Genomic DNA, 23,050 nt, shown 5'->3' with positions numbered 1-23,050 from the left:
ATTTTAATAATAAGCTCCAACACTTTTCTGCCAGATGTTTGTGAAGTAGCTGCAGTTAAACCAATGACTAATAGATCTTAATATTTAAATAAACTACCTTAAAGAACGAATAAAAACGTTCTCTGTCAGAGGTAAGACTTTGTTCTCTTTAAAAAAAAATATTACCCTTTATATTCCTAGTTTACTATACAACATACCACCACCAAACTCCTACCTTGACATCCACTCCATGAGAGGAGCTGTGAGAGTGACGGAGATGGATTGCAGGGAGTCAAGTCGGACATCTCTCCCTCGCTACACTCACCAGACTCCGTGGTCTCGCTGTGTGGGGTACTCGATCTATTTTGAGGTTGCCATAACATTTTTGAAATATTTTATCTTTGAGGGAGGGAGTATAACATAATTTAGTATAGAACTATCATTTTTATTTGATAAAACTAATACAAACCTAACAAAAATTTAAAGCAGTAACTATATCTTTAATTAAAGGGATCACAAATACTTGACATGGCAACCCTGCCTCATGTTATCCAGCGGCAAAGATGTTGGTGGGAAAACTCCACTGGAAGTTGTGGACAAACTAGAGCTCTGTTCCTCGTTGCTACGTCCAGATAAATCATCTACAGGACTAAATAAAAAAAATATTTTAGTGGGAACGCATTCACCTATTGGCGGATAAAACTTAATCATAATTAAAGTTATTCTTAATTCAATGGCAGTAGGTGGATAGTCTTAGTCAAAAGATGGCGAAAACTTTATCATAAAACCCAAATCTTTGGTAGTCACTAGATTAACACTTGATGAAGAATATACGTGGATATTATGACAGCGGAAAAAATTGTCGGGAGGGAGGGTGGGAATTGGATTTCAATTTATTAGATTACATGCAAATCTGGTGTAGGATCCAAGTAATAATATATCCATTAGATAAAATAAATTTCATCTTTAATTAGGATCTTCTACTTATTGGAAAAACAATCTTTTTACTATTGATAGGTGCTTTTTTTACTAGGTATAAAGGGGGGGGTTTTTAATGCAACCATCTCGTAATCAGTGATTAAATGGCACTTAAAATTCGAATTTCGATCTGAAATTTTGCATGAGTAATCCTTGGTAGGTCTATTTTCCCTAAATCGAATAAAAAGTTGGAAAAGTATCGGCTGGCGGCTGGCAGCTCAGCCGTTTAGCCGTTTTTTGCCTATTTTCAGGGCAAATTCATCATTAATTACATAGGAATCAACTTTTAAAGACATATTTTTGGTCTAATTCATGGTAAATGATAGCAATAACCATTTTTAAAATTTCTTGTACCAGCTGCTAAACGGCTGGAACCGGCTGAAAACGGCTGGAAGCTGCCAAGAGTATGAAGGGTAATTATGGCTTGTGACGTGTCTAGGGGTAGGTTTTTATGGCTGCTGAGCTCAAAAATACTTCTAAAAATAGTGGCCGCTCATCCATATGGCAGCTGGGTAATAGCTGCAGCTCAGCTGTGAGTGGCCAAGAGTAGAATGAGTAGATAGGACTTGTGACATGTCTAATGGTAGGTTTTTATGGGTGCTGAGCTCAAAAATACTACCAAAAATAGTGGCGGCCCACCCATATGGCAGCTGGGTAACAGCTGCAGCTCAGCTGGGAGCTGCCAAGAGTATGAAGGGTAATATGGCTTGTGACGTGTCAAGGGGTAGGTTTTTATGGCTGCTGAGCTCAAAAATACTTCCAAAAATAGTGGCCGCCCATCCATATGGCAGCTGGGTAACAGCTGCAGCTCAGCTGGGAGCGGCCAAGAGTAGAATGAGTAGATAGGGCTTGTGACGTGTCTAGTGGTAGGTTTTTATGGGTGCTAAGCTTAAAAATACTACCAAAAATAGTGGCGGCCCATCCATATGGCAGCTGGGTAACAGCTGCAGCTCAGCTGGGAGCTGCCAAGAGTATGAAGGGTAGATATTGCTTGTGACATGTCTAGGGATAGGTTTTTATGGCTGCTGAGCTCAAAAATACTTCCCAAAATAGTGGCCGCCCATCCATATGGCAGCTGGGTAACAGCTGCAGCTCAGCTGGGAGCGGCCAAGAGTAGAATGAGTAGATAGGGCTTGTGACATGTCTAGGGGTAGGTTTTTATGGGTGCTAAGCTTAAAAATACTACCATAAATAGTGGAGGCCCATCCATATGGCAGCTGGGTAACAGCTGCAGCTCAGCTGGGAGCGGCCAAGAGTAGTATGAGTACATAAGGCTTGTGACGTCTCTATGGTTAGGTTTTTATGGGTGCTGACCTCAAAAATGCTACCTAAGAGAGTAGCGGCCCATCCATATGGCAGCTGGGTAACAGCTGCAGCTTAGCTGGGAGTGGCCAAGAGTAAAATGTGTAGATAGGGCTTATGACGTGTCTAGGGGTAGGTTTTTATGGGTGCTGACCTCAAAAATACTACTCAAAATAGGGGCGGCCCATCCAAATGGCAGTGGGGTAACAGCTGCAGCTCAGCTGGGAGTGGCCAAGAGCAGAATGAGAAGATAGGGCTTGTGGCGTGTCTAGGGGTTGGTTTTTATGAAAGCTGAGCTGAAATTATTACCAAAAATAGTAGTGGCCCATCCATATTGCAGCTGGGTAACAGCTGCAGCTCAGCTAGGAGCTGCCAAGAGTAGAATGAGTAGATAGGGCTTCTGACATGTGTAACGGTAGGTTTTTATGGGTGCTGAGCTCAAAAATACTACCAAAAGTAGTGACGGCTCATCCATATGGCAGCTGGGTAACAACTGCAGCTCAGCTGGGAGCAGCCAAGAGTAGAAAGAGTACATAGGGCTTGTGACATGTCAAGGGGTAGGTTTTTATGGCTGCTAAGCTCAAAAAAAATACCAAAAATAGTGGTGGCCCATCCATATGGTTGCTGGGTAACATCTGCAGCTGTGCAGTAAGCCGTTGTTTAAGACTAAGCTGTAAGCACTTTTTAGGACTATTGAAGGATAACCAAATATTGAATATTTCAGTATTGATTTAGTTGTTAAACAGCTGAAATTGGCTGAGAACAGTTACCAACAGATAAAAGTAAAAGTTTAAGACAGAAAATTTATTATTTCAGTAGAATTAAACTTCTCCCAATTTACATTATAACTTTATTTCATGGACATATTACTAGTAACACTTTTCTAATTTCTAGATTTCACTAAAAACTACCAAAAACGTCTGAAAACAGTTATCAACAGCCAAAAGTATATGTTGTAGATATAGCATGTGACATTTCTAGGGGTAGGTTTTTAACTTTTTATGGGGGTGTTGAGCTCAAAAATACTACCAATAATAGTGGGGGCCCATCCATATGGACGCTGGGTAACAGCTACAGCTGAGCAGTAGCCGTTACCCCGATGACATATGGATGGGCCTTTCTATTTTTGGGGAGTATTAATAAGCTTGGCACCCATAAAAACTTACCCCACACATTACAAGCTATGTCTTAAACTTTTACTTTTATCTGTTGGTTACTGTTCTCAGCCAATTTTAGCTGTTTAACAACTAAATCAATACTGAAATATTCAATATTTGGTTATCCTTCAATAGTCCCAAAAGTGCTTACAGCTGAGTCTTAAACAAACGGCTTACTGCACAGCTGCAGCTGTTACCCAGCAATCATATGAATGGGCCACCACTATTTTTGGTATTTTTTTTAGCTTAGCACCTATAAAACCTACCTCTTGGCACGTCACAAGCCCTATGTGCTCATTTTACTCATGGCTGCTCCCAGCTGATCTGCAGTTGTTACCCAGCTGCAATATGGATGAGCTGCCACTATTTTTGGTAGTATTTTTGAGCTCAGACCAACCCCTGTTACCCAGCAACCATATGGATGGACCACCACTATTTTTGGTAGTTTTTTTGAGCTTATCACCCATAAAAACCTACCCCTAGACACGTCACAATCCCTATCTACTCATTCTACTCTTAGCCGCTCCAAGCTGAGCTGTAGCTGTTACCCAGCTGCCATATGGATGGGCCGATACTATTTTTGGTAGCATTTTGAGCTCAGCACCCATAAAAACCTACCCCTAGACACATCACAAGCCCTACATAATTATTCTACTCTTGACCGCTCCCAGCTGAGCTGCCATATGGATAGATTCCTTGATACTTATTCTACTCTTGGCTGAGCTACAGCTGTTATCCAGCCGCCATATGGATGGGCGGCCACTATTTTTGGAAGTATTTTTGAGCTCAGCAGCCATAAAAACCTACCCCTAGACACGTCACAAGCCATATTACCCTTCATACTCTTGGCAGCTCCCAGCTGAGCTGCAGCTGTTACCCAGCTGCCATATGGGTGGGCCGCCACTATTTTTGGTAGTATTTTTGAGCTCAGTACCCATAAAAACCGACCATTAGACACGTCACAAGCCCTATCTACTCATTCTACTCTTGGCCGCTTCCAGCTGAGCTGCAGCTGTTACCCAGCTGCCATATGGATGAGCGGCCACTATTTTTGGAAGTATTTTTGAGCTCAGCAGCCATAAAAATCTACCCCTAGACACGTCACAAGCCATAATTACCCTTCATACTCTTGGCAGCTCCCAGCCGTTTTCAGCCGGTTCCAGCCGTTTAGCAGCTGGTACAAGAAATATTAAAAATGGTTATTGCTTTCATTTACCATGAATTAGACCAAAAATATGTCTTTAAAACTTGATTCCTATGTAATTAATGATGAATTTGCCCTGAAAATAGGCAAAAAACGGCTAAACGGCTGAGCTGCCAGCCGCCAGCCGATACTTTTCCAACTTTTTATTCGATTTAGGGAAAATAGACCTACCAAGGATTACTCATGCAAAATTTCAGATCGAAATTCGAATTTTAAGTGCCATTTAATCACTGATTACGAGATGGTTGCATTAAAAAACCCCCCCTTATAATATCAGTAAAATTTTATTCGTCACCTACACATTTATGATAGAAAGAAAATAAGGATTGGAAGAATAAATTCTAACTATCTAATCGATTTTGAATTATAAAAAAAAATATTCTATGATATCTTATTCTTGACTTATTGATTTTTAATAAAAATTTCTAACTGTAACCTCTTGGTAACGAAAACAAATTAAATTTCCATCGAAAAATCATTTCCAGTAGGTAATTTAATAGCGAAGATATTCTGTATTTACTTTGTATGTCCGTAAGATAGTTCGTAACTTTAAGGGGGAAATGAAAATATAACGCCTGTTATTTCCGATAGATTGCTGATTTTTTAGTGAAGATACCCCTTCCAAAAAAAAGCTTTCAGTATACAACTATCCTTGCCTGCATGTCTGTCGTTCATGCAAAAAGACATTTTGCATGAAGTTTTTGCGCTGTTCTTGCATTCGTCTGTCTTTATATCCTTCTTTCTCTTTCTTTTTCTTACTCTTTTTTTATGACAAAGAATTATTTTCTCTATGATAATAATACACTTTGTCAGTTTGTTCAGCCAGTTATGAATGCAGTTATACTTGTTTTAAAATCATCCTAAATGTTAATAGTATATGGTTACATAGTACATTAGGAAAAATATAAAAACTATTGATATTATGTGAACTATGTTTTTAAACTAGTTACTAAGTACTTAGATTTTATGAGAAAAAAATATAAATGGAAAAATAATCCTTAGATTATTGAGGATTAAAAGTACATAGGGATTATTCTTCATAATTTTTTAATATAGCAACGAAGTGTTGGCCAAATATCAATCCTATTTCTTACGTTGTCAGTTAAGATTCCGCTAATCTCTGAACATTTTTAGTTCTCAATTTTAGGGAAGCTTTACATTAGTTCCGGGAAGCTTTAATGCCATTTTTGATAAGCCGCAGATTATAGACAAAAATGAAATAATAAACAATAAATTGAACTCATATAACATTGATTTTTATGTAAGGTTGGATTATCCACAGAGTTGTCAGTATATCTAAGATTATCCCTTTAGAACTCGCATACGATAAGACCGATTGGGTCCTCCCTTTCAGAGAAGCTTCATATCAATAATAAAAATATTTTATACCTGACAGACTCGACTTCGTCATCGCTGCTCTCCTCAGCCCCTACAGCTCCGGCGGCTCGTTTCCTACAGATAAAATATAATTAAAAAAAAAAACAGGGTGTCTGTCAGTCTATGTGGCAAAGAATATCGCTACCAGCTAAAACGATAGTATTCTCCATTACAATTAAAATCATAGGTCCTGGGATGGTTTATAACTATTTTGGGAAGGGTACAAACACCATTCCAATGGAAATTGGGTTATCAAATTCAACTTCTGCCTCAAGTGCCCCTGGAGTGATATTAGAGAAATACATGTGTTTAAAAATACCCATGAAATGCCTAAGTAGTTATAGAAAGTTTAAATGGTTGTAACTAGGCATATGATAAGCAAAAACTTGTATTCTTTCTTGTATTCTAATCTTTTTGAAGTTAAACAAGTTTTGCTTTGGATATACTTAAAATATCAATCAAAGAATAGTAGTTGTCCAAATTAAATCCAGCAGGAATTCTAACAGCAGGGCATATGACGTTCAAGTTATAAAATTATTATTATGCTGTTTTTAGATCAGAACCTTTTACTACAAAGAGCTACAGACGAGTGCCACTGTGACCACTAACCCACTTAACTCTATTATCAATTTATTTGGACTAGACTTGATACACGACATGGCATACCTGAGAGGGAGATATCTCGTGCCCATCCTGGGGCTACTCGTCGTCTTATCCACACTTCCCTGATCCTCCAGGTTAGTGAGGCTGGGCCTCCGCACTCCCCAGTTGAAGTTATCCACACTCTCTCCCTCCAGGCTCTCCAGCTCGTACTCCAGGAAGTCGAAGTCGCGCATGTACATGCCAAACTTCTGTTCCGTGTCGGTGGTGTCGTGCTTGCTTTGCTCGGTCGAGACATCGTTACCAGGACTAAACAAATTATCAAAAAATTAATATTGAATTATCAGGCCGGTAGAGGGTGCTATAATAGAAGCTCGAACTTTTCCACCAATTATGTTTTATGTATAACATTATACTAAACTTATAATTAAACATATTACAGACAAGAAAGCTTAAGTAAGGGGAGATGTTCAGTTGATATAAAGAGGAATAGAGAATATACAATAAATTTTAAGAAAGTCACAGAACCTTCATAAAAATAAGAATCTGTTACTTTCAAAGCATGACTGACACAATGCATTCTGGATGCTCATTGGTACAGCGAATCATCACCAAACATTTCAGCTATACATCTTAAATAGCAGCTGAGAAAGTAGCGTTGGCAGACTGATGGACATACAAAGTTAATTATAGAGTATCCTCACTACTAAAAAGACAAAAATTATTCTTTAGACAATAATATCTAATAAGAATATGTAAGAAAAAATACCCAGAAACGCACTCTGTAGAAGAAGCCATAGAGGATTGTCGTTCCAATAGTTCCGAGGTCTGGCTAAATATCACCTGAAAATCATTAATATTATTTTCTCTCGTATCACTTCGAAACTGATTAATATCCGGTGGATTAGAACCGGTTATCAGTCATCATACGGAAAAATTATGTCTAGCATCGTATAATATCTAGTTTTCTACCAATATAAAAATTAAAATAATAAGATTAAAACCATTAGCCCGTGCCTTCGGCAAAAACTGGTTGTAATCTTATAATTGAACATTTTATATCTACGGAAAGCTGTTTATAATACGATGCGAGAAATAAATATTTTTATTTAAAATAACGTGAGTTTAAAGAAAAAGTATTACTTAAAAATCTCTTTTGATGAATTATTTTTGTAGAAAGCGTAGTAAAATAAAACTTTTAAAGAGTTAGTTAAATGATAAATTAAATTCAATAGATGTGATATTATATAAGAGGAATTAAGTTTTTTGTTAGCAATTTTGTATAAAAAACGATAAAATTTTCCATCATTTAACATTATCTAATTGTAGGGATATATCAATGAACAATAAACAAAATGTCCTAATGTAAAACATACAAACTCTGCCTTTTAAGCTAAAAAGGGTTAGTGTAAATATAAGACAAGGCAAAATTAATATTGTTCATTCATTGTCCGATACAAAATCTTTGATTTGTAGTGCACAGATTATCACTTTTTAACTTTGTATACTTTAAATAAAATATGTAGGACAGAATATCAAATACAAGACTTTTCCCATGATCCTTATACAAAAAAATAACACGTGAAAAAAAAACCGTTTAACCAAATCTAATATTATTTGTTACAAGTTATTGACCTAAATCTTTTCTTTGTGTTTAGGGTGGCAAGCAAAAAGAATCAACCGATGCAAAAAAAAAATCATTCGTAGATTTGACAAATTTCGGGTAATCGCACATAGCAACAAATCACCCTTTTGACTTTGAGAAGTATAAAAAACTATGTAGGTAACAAATATTAAGTATAATGTTTATTGCTCTTAACAGTTGATATTAAATAATTTTAAAATCGAATTCAGCGAGGAACAGATAAAAACTCATACCAATTGAGATTTCTGCATTTTGCCGCGGCGTCAGATGACGATTCTTGCTTGCCCACCTTAGTGTGAAAAATCTAAATGTGCTAGTGACGTATAACTAAAAGTTTTTCGATTATTATGAATACTAGTGTTTACTGGTGCTTTGGTGTTTTACTTAAATTTCCCATCAAACGCCATTGTAAAGTCAAATAAACAAATAATCAATTTAATTCCCCTTATTTAAAAGATAAGGAATAGAGAGGGCGTGAGCTATATTTAACTCTACTCACGATTACCGACTTTCGATTGGGTCTTTGATTATCAGCAAATAGCGTCGGAAATATAAACACAGCCAAGTCGCTACAAAAAAGCAGAAAGCAATTTGCTGACGGACGAAAAAGGTGTCCACCATTTGGTCTGGGTTATACTTATACATTTATTTCTTCATAATCTAAATATCTTCACAACTTTCTAGATCTCATCTTTTTAAAATAGTAATGAATTTTAGTTGAAAACCATGCAAAATATGCTTATAAAAAATCTAGCGACAAAATAATATTGCAATTGTTGTTATAAAGCATTTAATGTAAAATTGTCAACAGCAAAACAACAATCAAGACTTACATTTTAAAAAGTTAGAAAGCATAAATATGCAAATTCAGCCATATTATTTAAGTACCGAATGCACTATAATATTTTATTTTTTATTTCTTTTAAGTGTCATAGGGACTTGGTTGTTATTATTTCAAAAAATAAAATAAGATACTGTTTTCAAAATTGCCAAAAACTACTTTTAATGTACCTAATATCAAAGAATTAGTTTTTCTTCAATAATCATAATAATTCTAAAACTTACAAAACTTATAGGTAGTTTTTTAATCAATATCTCATGATTGTTATGTGGTATAATTTTGTATTCATTTGCATTGTTAGCAATTTGAATCCGTTTCAGATGAAAAAGTAAATTTTTAGACTAAAAATCCTAATTCCAAAACTGTGTGGCCAAGAATTTATCTGGAATTCAAATCCATTCAGTTTAATCCACTAATAACAGAAACACAGAAATAGTAAAAGGAAAAATTAATTAAGCGTATATTTAAATAACAATAGGTACTTAAAAATAATCTTTAATGTTACTTTCAAATGTATTAGTTACGTCAATAAAATATACCATATTGTATTCCTTTACAAATCAATATTTTTTTGTGTTAGAAATATGAAAACATAGCATATTAATAAGATGAGCATAAAATGAATGAAGCCCTTACCTTTAATTAATTGTATTGTATGTACAAATTAATGCTATAACAAACCCAGTAGCCAAAATTATTCCATATTAATTATTGGACTATTTTCATATGAGAGGTAACGAGTTCTCTATTTCTTTTTATCAGGAATGAACCTTTATTATTATACATTTATTTTAGACTTAAAGTAAGTGTTTAAGAAAGAAAAAATACATAAACAATACATCTTTATTTATTATTTTAATCAGGAAAACTCGCCACCTCTCATGTAAGAATATATCCCTTGTACAGACAAAGCATATCATGCAAGGGGGAAGAACATGGAATCTAACAAGTGTCAAAATTCAGAGATCTAAAGGGATAAGAAAATGGCCGATAAATTGATTTACATCTCAAATCATGATATAAAAAATTCCCTCTTTTGTAGATTACAATCATTGTTGAAACGTTTGGTCACTCAACTTAATAAATCAACCAACCAAAATAAACTTGTTTTGACATATTAAGTTAGTTTTTGTTCTACACCCTTATATGATTAGTTAAAAAAATAACCCGAATTAAAAAATACAGCAAACAAAAACTTTATTGATATGAAACCCTGTCCAAAAAATATCGGCGCGTGCACAATACCATTTCAAAAACTTTACCTGCCATATTAAATTAATGAGACAAAAATGTCATAAAACGTATAAAAAAACAAGGACATTTTTGCCGTCTACCCCAATTAAAGATACTGTGCATAATGTAGTCATAATAATAATAATACATGTGCAGTTTATGTTGTTTACCTTGCCACTGCTTGTCTCCCCCTGGTTAGACTAGAAATATACCATATTACAATATACCTGGATATTATTTATGACAGGGGAAAAATGTCGCCACTTTAGTTTGTTAACATGGAACTCATTTATAGGTCAGTTTATTCATCCATTGCATTGGGAGGGAAGGTGATGGGGTAAAGAGGGTAGAAGGGGAAGTGTGTTTAAAATTACTATTAGAATCGGGAATAAGATCCAAGAAATAATATATCCCTTCATAGACCCTATTATTATTTTGTGAATTTTGCTTGTTGCAATAGATATCTTATCACTTATTTTTCCAGTGGTCAGCTTCCCTCCCCCCCCCCCCCCCTCCCCCTCATAATTTTTGAAGAAATAGGAAGTTATTTTGTACTTCTATTATTACGGTTTTGAGCCCAGTAAGTCAAAGAAAATAAGATATAAAAGATTAAAATATAAAACTACTCTATACAAAGTTTTCCAAAATTCAAAATTTAAAATACATATAAAACCAATTGACGTTAATCTATTTGTAATCTAATTCTAGAAAAATATTATTTTTGATATTATACAGAGTAAATAAAATAATTATCCATAGAAATTATCCAAAAATAAATGATCAAAACATTAATATTGACATTAATATGTCATTATTTTTAAACAACATGAATCATTAAAAAAATAATCAATTTATACTATTAAGAATAATAATATCTGTTTGATAGAAGCATTAAAATTATTTGTTTTGATGAAAAAAGGACAAATTCACATTTAGTTCTAAGACTATGTACTAGGTAGTATGTATCTAAGTCATTAAATAAAAGGGTCAACAACAAAAAATAATTGAATTAAAAATGCAAAGAGTACATACCGAGGGACTCTTTGGCAATCCAACTTTTTGTCCACAAGTGTTCAACAGATTCACCAAACATTCACGGACACGACTCTGAAAAAAGCATGTTGTAATTTTTTTAAGACAAGCATTTATAATACATTAAGGCCAAGGGTGTATCCGTCCTCTCTCCAGGTTAGATAATTCTGGGCTTGGTTTTATTCTATTGATTTTAACTTGTGCTAAGAACTCCCACGGTAAATTATTGACTTGTTCTATTACCTTTAAAAATGGATGTAGAATATGCGTTGATATTATAACAGGGGAAAAATGCTTCAATTTGTACCTGACTCATCCATGGGCGTTTCCATCCAGAGAAAGTTCCAGAATCAGCTGTGGACAGTGACAATGACCGTCTGGGCGAGGTCGTACTTCCCTCGTCCAAATGTGACGTCATACCTCGTCTAAGTAAAGTTTAGTTTTACAAAGTTATAAAATATATACAAATAATTTACCCTTTTTCGTGTGAATGAACATGATGCAGCACTTTGAATTATTTTGAGTAGTTTGTGTTTAATTTTAGGTTAGGTTATATTGGGTACGGGGTAGCCCTGTAGGCTTAGCCCCCTCAACTTTATTTTCAATTAATTTCAAAAATACGTAGAAGAGGGGGGGGGGGGGTTCTGTTTAAGTTACGCACTTTAAGGTAAAGCACCTCTTTTCTAGCTCATGATTTAAATTTGTTAGGCTTTAAATTTTCACTAAACCAAGGAACTTCCTTATATAGAACGCTTAAATCAGAACAACTTCGCTATTTCACTTCAGAATAAATACCTGTGTCTGCGTTCAATGACAGGAGTCTGGCTCAGGTCAAAGGTAAACTCCATTGTCCGTCCAGGAAGCTCCTAAGTAATCAACAATAATCAGAGATTTAAAGGGATAAGACAATGGCTGATAATTTGATGTCAATCTACATTGATTATACACAAATTTGCCCATTCTTAAGTTACAGTTAGAGGTTGAAACGTTTGGACATTTAAGTTGGTGAACCAACAAATCCAAATTCAATATAAAAGTCCCCAATGCAGTTAGGTAAAAAAATAAGAAACCTTATTACAACACTTTGGGGAATGGAGTAATAAACAACCCTTTGTCCCATACCTACCCGACAATAATTAAACATTGTAAAAGCTTACAAATAAAAATTGATAATTTAGTTCCTAAGTAGGTTAGCAACAATATTCTTATTCAACAATGACATACAACTGTGTTTTGATAGAGAATAATAGAAAATCATAGAGTATTTATGTTGCGAGAGTATTCGTGCATTGTTGTCTATAAAATAACAATACCTCGATTGGGCAGAAATACCGTTATGAGAGTAAAAGAAGTCTCAACAATCTTTGAATTATGGATAGAATACCATACTATTAAACCCAGCTGTGCCGCATAATAAAACAAGCCATGCATCAGTTCATAAACTAAATGTTTCCTTTTCCGAAACTATTAAGATCTGAAAAAGAAAGCATAGGACCGAAAAGAATTAAATAGTTTCCCCCACAAAAAAAGGGAAAATTCCAAATGTATTACCTATGTTATTAAGTAGGTTACAAAAAGCTTTACCTTTTTAAAGTACAGATCGTTATCAATGAATGAGGCCTGGTGTTCCCAGAGCATTGATGGAGTATGGCTGGAGGTGGTGGGTGCCACCAGTGTTGAGCTCCTGGTCACCGCCAGCTTCAGGATCTTCAGGGCCTCCCTCCAGTGGGCCGTCTCAACAAACTTGGATACTGCGCGCAGCAGGTCTGAGTTGATTGAATGGGTTGTTGACTAAAAATATTATAATATTTTATACCTGGAATGCCTTAAATAACTTTTCTCGTATTCATTTGAATCCGGTGGATAGGAACCGGTTCTCATGAATACGAAAAAACTATGTCTAGCATCGTATTATATCCAGTTTTCTACGAATATAGAAATGTACAATCATAAGATTAACTAGTTTTAATCTTATAATTGTACATTCTATATCCGCGGAAAGCCGTTTATAATACGATACGAGAAATAACTATTCAATACTTTTCAACAGCTCAGCATCTCGATGACTAAGATTTACATAGTAATAAATCAGTCTGATTTATATTCGCTCGAATAAGAAAAATTCTTAAATTTACAGTAAATTGCATATTTTAAATGACATACAAAAAAAACAGACAAACTTATCGAAGCAATGCCTGAGGTTTTAGTATCGATGCTTCTCAATGAAAAATTTCGATGTTTTATTACCTGTAGATCAACATAGTGAGCCATGCAATAGATGATAGTAAGCACCGACGGCTGTACTGTAGGGGGACCTTTCTCCAAGACCTCCACCAGGAAGGACAACATGGTGAGGGACAGGTGGCTGTAGGCATCATACAGATACTTGACCACACACTTGGTCCACTGCAAAGACTCCTTGCTGAATGTGCGCCTGCTGTACAGGGTCATCACAGTCGACAGGTTCTCCAGCTTTTTGCTCTTCTCTGTTGAAACCACAGCGATATTCTAGAAAAGAACAAGTTTATTTTAAAAATATCTTTTTCCAAGTATTTGTGTGTATCCAAGTAGGTAAGTAATAAAAAAATAAATTTTTAGCCAACCCAGTTAAATGTAACGGGTTCTTTTTAAAATCCAAACCAGAGAGGCCTGGGACATTGGAATGTAAATTACACTACACTGATAACTAAAATTTTATTGAAACGTTATCTCATTCGTTAGCTTAAAAACTCTATTGATAGTTAATAAATCTTGATTGGTAGATACAAACTAAGTGTCCTAACTTTTTCATCAATAATTTTAATTTACAGAAAGAATATAGGTTTTGTTTTTTTTCATTATTGTGCAAGTAACAAATTTTTTGTCCGATGTATTATCCCTGTCACATTATTTTATCCTTGTTGATAATTTACATATACATTATTACGCAGGAAATAACAGATTTTGTATGAACACTCTCATTTTCTATGATTCTTAGTTTTATATTTTTACCTTGGCACTTGAGATGCAAAGATCATTGGCGTCCTCATAGTTCATGACCAGGTAAGGCAGGATGGCAATCACATTCATGGGGAACGCGAGGGAGCCTGTGGGGTCCACCACCGGGAACTCCAGCTGCAACGTCAGGCGCGAGAGCAGAGCAATTGTGGGCTCATAGGTGTTAGGGTTGGTGCAACCTTAACAGATATTTCATACTTAGGTACTTTGCCTTTTTACAATATATTTCTTTGTAGTCAATTTTAGTTGTGTATCAAAAAAACCTTGGTACGTACAAACTATTTATAATTCAAGCAAGTAAAATAGTAAAATGATTAGGTATAATAAGTTAGATATCTTTTTGTTTTACTAACATACAAAGTGGGTTGCATGACCAAAAACTTTCATTTTGAACTATCAAACCCATTTATTTGTGATCATTAAAAAAGCTTCCCTGTAAATAATCCATCAAACTTACTATAGGTAGTTGGATGACTATTTTCAAATATATTATATAAAAAAAACTATAATTGCATCTTTGTTAGTTATGGCCGTTTGCAGTCTTTCAATTCAAATATAATGTAAAATTTACCTTTAAGAATAAGAGAATGAAGACCGGGGAACTGTGGCCACTTCAGGGCAGACAAGATTTTCTCCACCTTGTCCCGGACATCTGGACGGTTCAGCGGCAGCTTGTTCAATACCTGAACAGAAAAAAACGAATTAGATTTGTATTTTTTAACTGTGAAGTATCCATCTTTAGAAGTTCAGGAAACTAGGATAAACCTATTAAAACCTAAAATGATTTTATGCTCAACATCAAATACTATCTCTTCAAGGTTAAGTTAAGGCCCTAAATACAACTTAATACATTAAAAAGGTTTCTTGAAATGCACTTCCTAATTGGCCCGGCTATTTTGAGATCTTTCAAATCATAAAAAAATATCACTTAAGAATTATAGTCTAACGGATTGAGGAAAGGTGGGGAAAGTAAATCAAGGTACATAAACATTGATTTTAGTTTTGAAAAGAAATAGTTTTAAAAAGAGGGAGGTCATTTTCTAGTAAATCCCGTAAAGGTGTGTGTTATAAGGCCTAAAAATAGTAGTAGAACGATAAGGTGCTCTATATATTTGTATTCCCTATTGAATAGAACAATAGGGAAGAATTTTTTTTTTTTTTTTTTGATAACCGTACCTGGAATATCTTTAAAAAATAAGAAATTTCTATCAAACGCTTTGTTTGGCTCAAACTGACAAAAATTTAATAAAATATAATTATAATAAATCAACCTGTAAAGAATGGCTTCTTCCTTAGTTTAATGGTATAGATTGTTCTTAACCTTTACCTTGTACCTATAGAAAACATTATTATTATAATTATATTTTTTTTAAATTTTTGTCAGTTTGAGCCAAACAAAGCGTTTGATAGAAATTTCGTATTTTTTAAAGATATTCCAGGTACGGTTATCAAAAAAAAAAAAAAAAATTTCCTATTGTTCTATTCAATAGGGAATACAAATATATAGAGCACCTTATCGTTCTACTACTATTTTTAGGCCTTATAACACACACCTTTACGGGATTTACTAGAAATTGACTTCCCTCTTTATGGGAGATTTCTCTTGAAAGTTTTAAGTTTCCTTCCCAGAATTTATATAAACCTTCCCTGATATTATGAGAAGCTTCAATGTAAATTAGAAGCGTTTGCATTCAACAAATGGCGAGATTTTTCGCTACACAAAGACAGACACACATTAAATTCTAGTTAATGAGTAGCTTAAAATAGATTTGAAACCATAATTAAGATATAAAAACTGACCTTATCAAGAAGTCTGAGACCCAGAATGAATTCATGTTCATAATCTGACTCCAGGATGGCAATACAGATCCAGAAAAGTTGAACAAGAATATTCATCTTGTCTTCCTCTCCAGCTTCGTCTTCCTCCTAAACAAAATAAGTACAACTATGTCCAAAAACAGCAGGAGGGGGGGGGGGGAGAAGGGACAGTGGACTATAAATTACACTTTTCTTATTCGTTGACTTAAAATTTTTGAATACTTTAAATGAATTTTGGATTGGTTTGTGCAAATTATAATATGTAATATTCTATTGAAATTAGGATTATTATTTTGCATTAATTTTTGTTACACTATAAGGGTTGACAGAGATACCCTATGTATAAAGTAGAACAGGATTATGTTTGAAACAAAAAGGTATAATATTCATCTTTTTTAAACATTCGATTTCAAACATTGCTTTTTACCTGCATTTTGAGTGACTGGGCCGACCTGGATCTTGCTAGAGTAGTTTGATACTTCTGGCTCCTGCTGTCTGTATCTGCGGAGGAACGTCCTCCACGCGGCTGATCCATACCACTCATCTTAATTTAAAAATAGCTTAAAATTGTAACTACTATTGCTACTTCAAGATGCATGTCAATAATTTTAAGAGTAAAATTTCCTTTTTTAGATACAGGCGCAACTCATAAAATAAACCACAGATTAATGAATTCATACGAGGGTCGTGCAATCAAAGGGCTGATAAATATTGAAAAAAATATTAAAATAACAACCTCAGATCAATACTTCATATTAATCCCAAGTTTTTACAGAAAACAACTAAACAAAATTCTATTCAAAAGTTACCTTTGCAGTGACTGCATTCTTGTTATGTGGTGTAGATCCCTGTGGGCCAGATCCTACATGGTGTGGAGACTGAACCCCACCCGGACTACCCGCCACAGTGGTACGCCTGTAGTTGTTACCCGCCTGACCCGACATTCCGTAACTTGTACTTCTTAAAATAAAACAAATAACCAAATCATTTAAAATGAAAAGATAACCATTAAATCATATAAACGAATTGAAAAGTAACATAAAATAAAAATTGGATAAGATTATTTCTCAACAATTTAGGTAGTAATTTTTCGGACACAACTTAGTTTTCGAGCTTTTTAATTGCTTAAAATAGAGTTTAGACAGTTGTAAAGTAGAAAAAGTAAAAATAATACGCCCCTTACAAGTCATAAAAAACAAGGAAGTTTACATCCAAGAGCAGAGAAGATATTTGAAATGAAAAATGTCGGCATAAATACCTAGAGCAGAAAAGAGATCCAAATTAAAAGCAGCATTACAGACGGAAGGACAGACAGACATGATCACTTTGTTACCTGGAATGATAGGGAGCTGTGGGTGGTGCAGAGGCGTGATAAGCATGCTGGAGAGGGGAGGGAATAGAACCAGAGGCTTTTCTATCTCCACCAGCCTCTTTCAAATTTGGCGTTGATTTAAAGATCTCCTAAACAATTTAATTATGATTGATTCTCTTTAAAACCTTATTAAATCATGTAACGCTACTTTATTAATAAGTTTTCTTCTATCAATTTGGTAATAGCACCAAAGCTTCATAGGGTTAGCTTTGCTAGAGGGTATGCCTTCGAATTGGATGTCATAAGATGAGCGTGTTCACACCAAAAAAAAACAGGGGACGGTTCAATCATAAAATTTTGAAAACTACTTTGACAGATTTTATTCTATATTTACAGAGAGTTTCACATTTGTCTCAGGGTGGTTTTAGGCTATTTCATTATGAGATGGTTTTAAGCTATTTTTCTGCTCTCCGATTTTCACCTCTTCAAATATAATACCCATAGATGCTTGGGGCGAATTAAAAACTTTACTCACTTTCATCAGATCCATGGGTTTAAAGTTCGAGTCCAATGTGTCTACAACAGATTCCAGAGTTATCATCAACTCAGTCACGTAACCTTGCATATCTTCTCCTTGTTCTAAAAATGTTTAATTGTCAGTCAATACAAACATAAGTTTTATGAATAAAACCCAGGTAGGGAGGGGAAATTGGACTGTAAATTATACCCAAGTACTTAAAAGTTTTTAAAGACACTTCCTTTTATTGAACTTTAATTAGTTCTACTGAAGGGATAATTTTGTGAATCATCAATGATGATGTAATCAAATTATTGTTCATTTTCTTATTACTGATTGAACCATTATTCCCCTAAATTACTAATAAGTAAAAAATAAGTAAATTTGGCTTCATTATAAATGAGAAAATAAATATTTTGAGTGCCTAAATTAAAAGAAGAGACTCCTTACCCGCAATAGTTTCCACCAATCTGGAGAGAATATCCGTCAAAACTCTACTGCTAATTGGCACTCTAAGAGCCCGGAATATCTGTAGAGATCTGCCAGCATAGTGCCGGGAGGAACAGGACAGTGCCAGCTGGATGGACATCTGGGCCCATCTCTCTGCCAGGTGGGCATGGGGAAGAGATTCCTGTAACAATAGAGGGTTTTACAGCAGTTATTTTTTTCTTGAACAACTACACTAAACTTTTGAATCCTTAAGTCGTCTATGAACTAAAACTAAAATGTAAAGATAACATGTCAGTTGTTTATTAGCAGACAATTCTCATTCAACAGGACGCGCGTGATTTTAAATATATGATAGGTAATAATACAAAACATGCTATTTTTGGTTTAAAACGATATATGCTGAAATAGGTATATATTATATATTTTAGGCACTACTGAATTGCAAATAAATGTTTTTGTGTCTAAAATATATTGTAAACCTATTATTACATATTTATTTATGAGCATAACTGTCCTCAGTTATTATCTTATTTTATTGCGCAGTTTCTTTAAAGTTAGGATATGTCCGCCTGAACGTCACTCTTTTATACCTGGAATACGCGTAGAACATGTCTAAGAAACAGCTCAATCTGTTCAGCACTGCGCAGCGTGGTCAAACTCTTAGTTGTGTCCTCGTACTGCCACAGCACTCCCTCCGTTTTCTTGGAGGCTATGAACTGAATCAAGGCCATGATTGCCTCCTTGATGGTAATAGTCGCCTTGGGCAGGGAGAAGGTTACACCAGAACTTCTACAAATATGAGAAAAAAATATTTATAATTCCAAGTCATAACTAGAAATTTGTCTCTAGCTTCTAGGGGCTTTTCATTTCAGGAGTTGTATTATAAAAGTAGGATTTTAGCAGATAATGGAGTGCTCCATCAAAAAATATTTTACTACTGTAACTTTTTACTTGACTAATGGCATCGCCCATAGCTTTATGAGGTTGAACATTTTAGAAATGTTTATAATAAAAAAGATTCAAAAAATCTATGGTAAATGTAAATATCGCACCGAAATAACAAAACATAATTTGATACCTGGAGCTTGACATACTGCCATGGCCGCTGGTGACCGACCCGGGACCACTAGCCTCGCTCTCCTCACCCTCTTCATCATTATCCTCGTCACTATTGTCATCATCAACCTTCTCATGGGGCTCCATCAGATACCCATCAAATCCTGGGACAAATAAAATAATTCAGATTTTAAGGTCGATTTTTAAAATACAAAGTTTTGTTGTTGGATAGAAATAAATCCAGAAAGGTAAATATTCCCAAAGATATTTTAAATAAAAATATGCAATTAAAATGCCGCAAAAATATTTGAATTTTTGGTTATAAGCCTATTTTGTTTGTATGTGGCGAACTTATAACGCACATAGCCTTTAGAGACTTCTTAAAGAAAAAGTTAACCCACACCATGATCTAAAGGTTTTATTTTGAGTGTTAAAGGGTTTGCCTATCTTCCCAAAAAACAAAATTAAAGATCGGCCTAGAACCTATAAGAAGCTTCACAGCTAGGTCCAGTGGTAAGATAGACAGACATTCAACAACTCCTATATACTATGTGTATCTACAAAATGTAATTTTTTAGATTTATTTCAGTAACCTCAAAGTATTAAATAGTGTAGCTCAAAATTTTCCCGCTAGGTGTTCCAAAATATTTTCCTAACCCCTTTTATAACAATAAAATGCAAGTTTGAGACATACAAAAAATCATTTGAATTAAAGAAATATCTTTTTTTTATTATCTGTAAAGGTATTTTCAGTGGCTTTTAATTATTTTAATGGTGGTCATCTGTGTTTATGTAGAACTATCCAAATGATGTTATATCAAGCATATATCAGGTTACACGTGCAATCAAAGAGTTGGTTGTCGCCTGTTGGGCTCGAGAGCCCCTCAGGTTATTGACAACGATTTTGTCTAGGGATACACTTGTGTATCCGTTAAATCATGATATAAGCATGGCATGGCATACAAAGAGTGCAACATACATAGTTAATGCGATTTTGAAAACAGTAGTAAGAGATTAATGTTACGTACAAAAAGAACAGTTCCACTTAGATACTAACTATACAAAACAAAAATGGAGTAATAAATTGGGTTGAGGAAAAATTTGAATATATGGATAATAAACAAAAAGGAAAGGGGGGGGGGAGGGAAACAGTTCATGAGAGTTTAAATGCCCGTGTTTTAAAATATGCATTAAAAACAATTTCTTATTTGATTTGTATTTGGATGGATGGACAGGACATACCCTTATTATATATAGCTGTGCTACCAAAAAATTTAAAATCAACTCACCATCGTCCACTTCTAGGAAGTTGTGGGTGATGACATTCCCAGTATTCTGTGTGATGAGCCCATAGTCGAGCTGGGTGGTCTTGTTGTTCAGCAGGACACTCGCCACACTCAGGTGGTCACAATGACCGCCAAGAACAACCAGCAGGTTGAGGAGCAGCTGCTTACAATGGTTATGCACTATTGGCCTGTTGTTATCTAAAAAATACATTTTTGTTATATTGACAGGGAAAAATTTGTCGTCAATTAAACCTGCTAATATGGACCCCATTTATAGGTAATTTGATATATCTAGTAGGAAGGGAGGGGATGAGATACATGGAATCTGGTGCAACATCTCAGTATCGATTTACCTAATCCTAAGAAGATAATGTGCAACATGAGCGGCATATGAACAGACCAGTCCACACTGTGACAGTCAAGGTCAAGCCCATCTACCACAAGGTCGGTCAACAGGATCAGGGCAAGGTTAGATCTAAAAAAATAATATTTATTAAATTAATGCAATTGTAAAAAGTCAATACCTAACATTTTCATTGGCGAATACTACTTAAAAACGTGAAAAATCGGTCCGTTTGTTCTTCCATCCTTCCGTAAAGGTTAGCTTTTATTTCGTTAAATTAGACATGTTAGAATTGTCCTTTCGATTTTAAACTTTGTATGTTAATTCCTACAACTGTTAGATACGCATTAGGAAGCAAATCAACTCTATTATCGTTATTAGAAAGTCCGTACGTCCGTCCATAAAACATTCTTTACGCAATTTTGCAACAGATTTATGTACAGCAAGTCTAGACTTACAAATTGATGTTCTGCTTAATTATTTCTGACACTCTACAATAGTTATTGTTCGTTAGCTTCCTTCTGGTTTCAGAGCTTCGCTTTTATGGATGTTGTCATTCATGTTTTCATTTCTTTTAACTAAAAATTGCTACCTATGATAGCTGGGAATAGGAACAGTTGGGTCTGGCAGAAATTCTGTAAGGGGAGCAAACCACCCTCCAAACTCGGGCATGGGTAGAGGATGGGGCTGGCTGGGGTCTCCAGAATCTCCTAATAGATCAACATAAATTTCTTTCCAATATGGCTTTGAAACCGATTGATATCCGCTGGATTAGAACCGGTTCTCAGTCATAGTGGAAAATCAAGTATGGCATCGTATTTCAGACAATTTTCCACGAAACTTAAAATACAAATCATAAAATTAATACAGGATTAGCAAAACTGGTTTTAATCTTATGATTTTTTCATTTTAATATCCACGAAAAGCTGTCTATAATACGATGCGATAAATAACCATTCTATTATGATCTTTAAAAACGTAATTTATACATTTCGCTTAAAATACAACAAAATTATGTAGGAATCACATTTTTGTAATATTGCATACACGAGTACCTATAGAAGGTTTCCAAATTATTCTAAAATAACTTTAAACAATTTGATTATTAAGTTCTTATATGCAGCTACTATTGATCTAAATTTTCGAATAAACGTGTACCTGAAATTTCAAGCGACTCAGCAGCCGACTGTTCTTGTTGCTTACTCTCTTGCAGGGCCGACCTTCCGAGGCTAATATGTACATCCAGCTCTCCTGGCTGCTTCCAGCTCATCAGAGAGGCTCCGCCTTCAGTGTCCTTCCAGGTCGGAGCGGGGTGGCTGGCAGACATCTGCTGATTATTACCCGACCCACCACCTCCTGGGAAATAAATGCATTACTGAAGTGGTTGTAGTCAGTGATAGGACAGACGAAAATAAACCCATCTTAATACTAGTATAAGTATTTCATTGGTAAGTCTTTTAGGGTGGGTATGTCATTATATCATCCATAAATCTGTCCCTTCTGTCTATAACAACACTTTTTTAATGGCTAATAAGTAATGACAAAAAAGCAATAAGAAATTTACTGTAATATCAAAATATTATACCTGTAACAATTTGACTGCTGCTCATTTGATGATGATCCATGTTACGACTGTGTGGCAACATTGGGCTTCCTGACAGGGCTCGAACCTAGAACAATATAATTCAATTAATGAATGACTTGCTTTTATATGTACAAAATGAATAAAATTGTGAAATATTCATATCAAAGAAAATTCTATTTAATCTATTGAATGCTAGATGTTAAACAAGTATTTATTTTTTCTCGTATTCATTCGAATCCGGTGGATAGGAACCGGTTCTCATCCATACGAAAAAACTATGTCTAGCATCGTATTATATCCAGCTTTCTACGAATATAAAAATGTACAATCATAAGATT

The 23,050-nt window shown here is 34.8% G+C and overlaps 1 protein-coding gene across 1 annotated transcript in view; it reads right to left on the bottom strand.

Annotated features, from left to right (window-relative positions):
- fry (microtubule binding protein furry) overlaps positions 1-23,050 on the bottom strand; it is a 48,239-nt gene that overhangs the window by 10,979 nt on the left and 14,210 nt on the right. Inside the window, exons 23-48 of the mRNA XM_080163855.1 lie at positions 22,713-22,797; positions 22,286-22,483; positions 21,720-21,837; positions 21,138-21,259; positions 20,788-20,982; positions 19,521-19,662; positions 19,033-19,231; positions 18,443-18,623; positions 18,011-18,114; positions 17,497-17,624; positions 16,973-17,123; positions 16,591-16,707; positions 16,146-16,271; positions 14,917-15,028; positions 14,340-14,524; positions 13,596-13,856; positions 12,933-13,139; positions 12,144-12,214; positions 11,656-11,773; positions 11,349-11,423; positions 10,487-10,516; positions 7,367-7,440; positions 6,664-6,906; positions 6,010-6,072; positions 521-628; positions 215-339 (exon numbers count right to left, since the gene is read on the bottom strand). Coding sequence (XP_080019981.1) covers positions 215-339; positions 521-628; positions 6,010-6,072; positions 6,664-6,906; positions 7,367-7,440; positions 10,487-10,516; positions 11,349-11,423; positions 11,656-11,773; positions 12,144-12,214; positions 12,933-13,139; positions 13,596-13,856; positions 14,340-14,524; positions 14,917-15,028; positions 16,146-16,271; positions 16,591-16,707; positions 16,973-17,123; positions 17,497-17,624; positions 18,011-18,114; positions 18,443-18,623; positions 19,033-19,231; positions 19,521-19,662; positions 20,788-20,982; positions 21,138-21,259; positions 21,720-21,837; positions 22,286-22,483; positions 22,713-22,797 — 3,538 coding nt within the window. The remainder of the gene's footprint in view (positions 1-214; positions 340-520; positions 629-6,009; positions 6,073-6,663; positions 6,907-7,366; positions 7,441-10,486; positions 10,517-11,348; positions 11,424-11,655; positions 11,774-12,143; positions 12,215-12,932; positions 13,140-13,595; positions 13,857-14,339; positions 14,525-14,916; positions 15,029-16,145; positions 16,272-16,590; positions 16,708-16,972; positions 17,124-17,496; positions 17,625-18,010; positions 18,115-18,442; positions 18,624-19,032; positions 19,232-19,520; positions 19,663-20,787; positions 20,983-21,137; positions 21,260-21,719; positions 21,838-22,285; positions 22,484-22,712; positions 22,798-23,050) is intronic.

This window comes from Acartia tonsa, chromosome 6 (assembly GCF_053477335.1).
Source record: "Acartia tonsa isolate MP-2025a chromosome 6, ASM5347733v1, whole genome shotgun sequence".
Classification (NCBI taxonomy): Eukaryota; Metazoa; Arthropoda; class Copepoda; order Calanoida; family Acartiidae; genus Acartia; species Acartia tonsa.
Note: the sequence above shows the minus strand (reverse complement) of the source record. Positions and strands in the feature narration are given on the sequence as shown.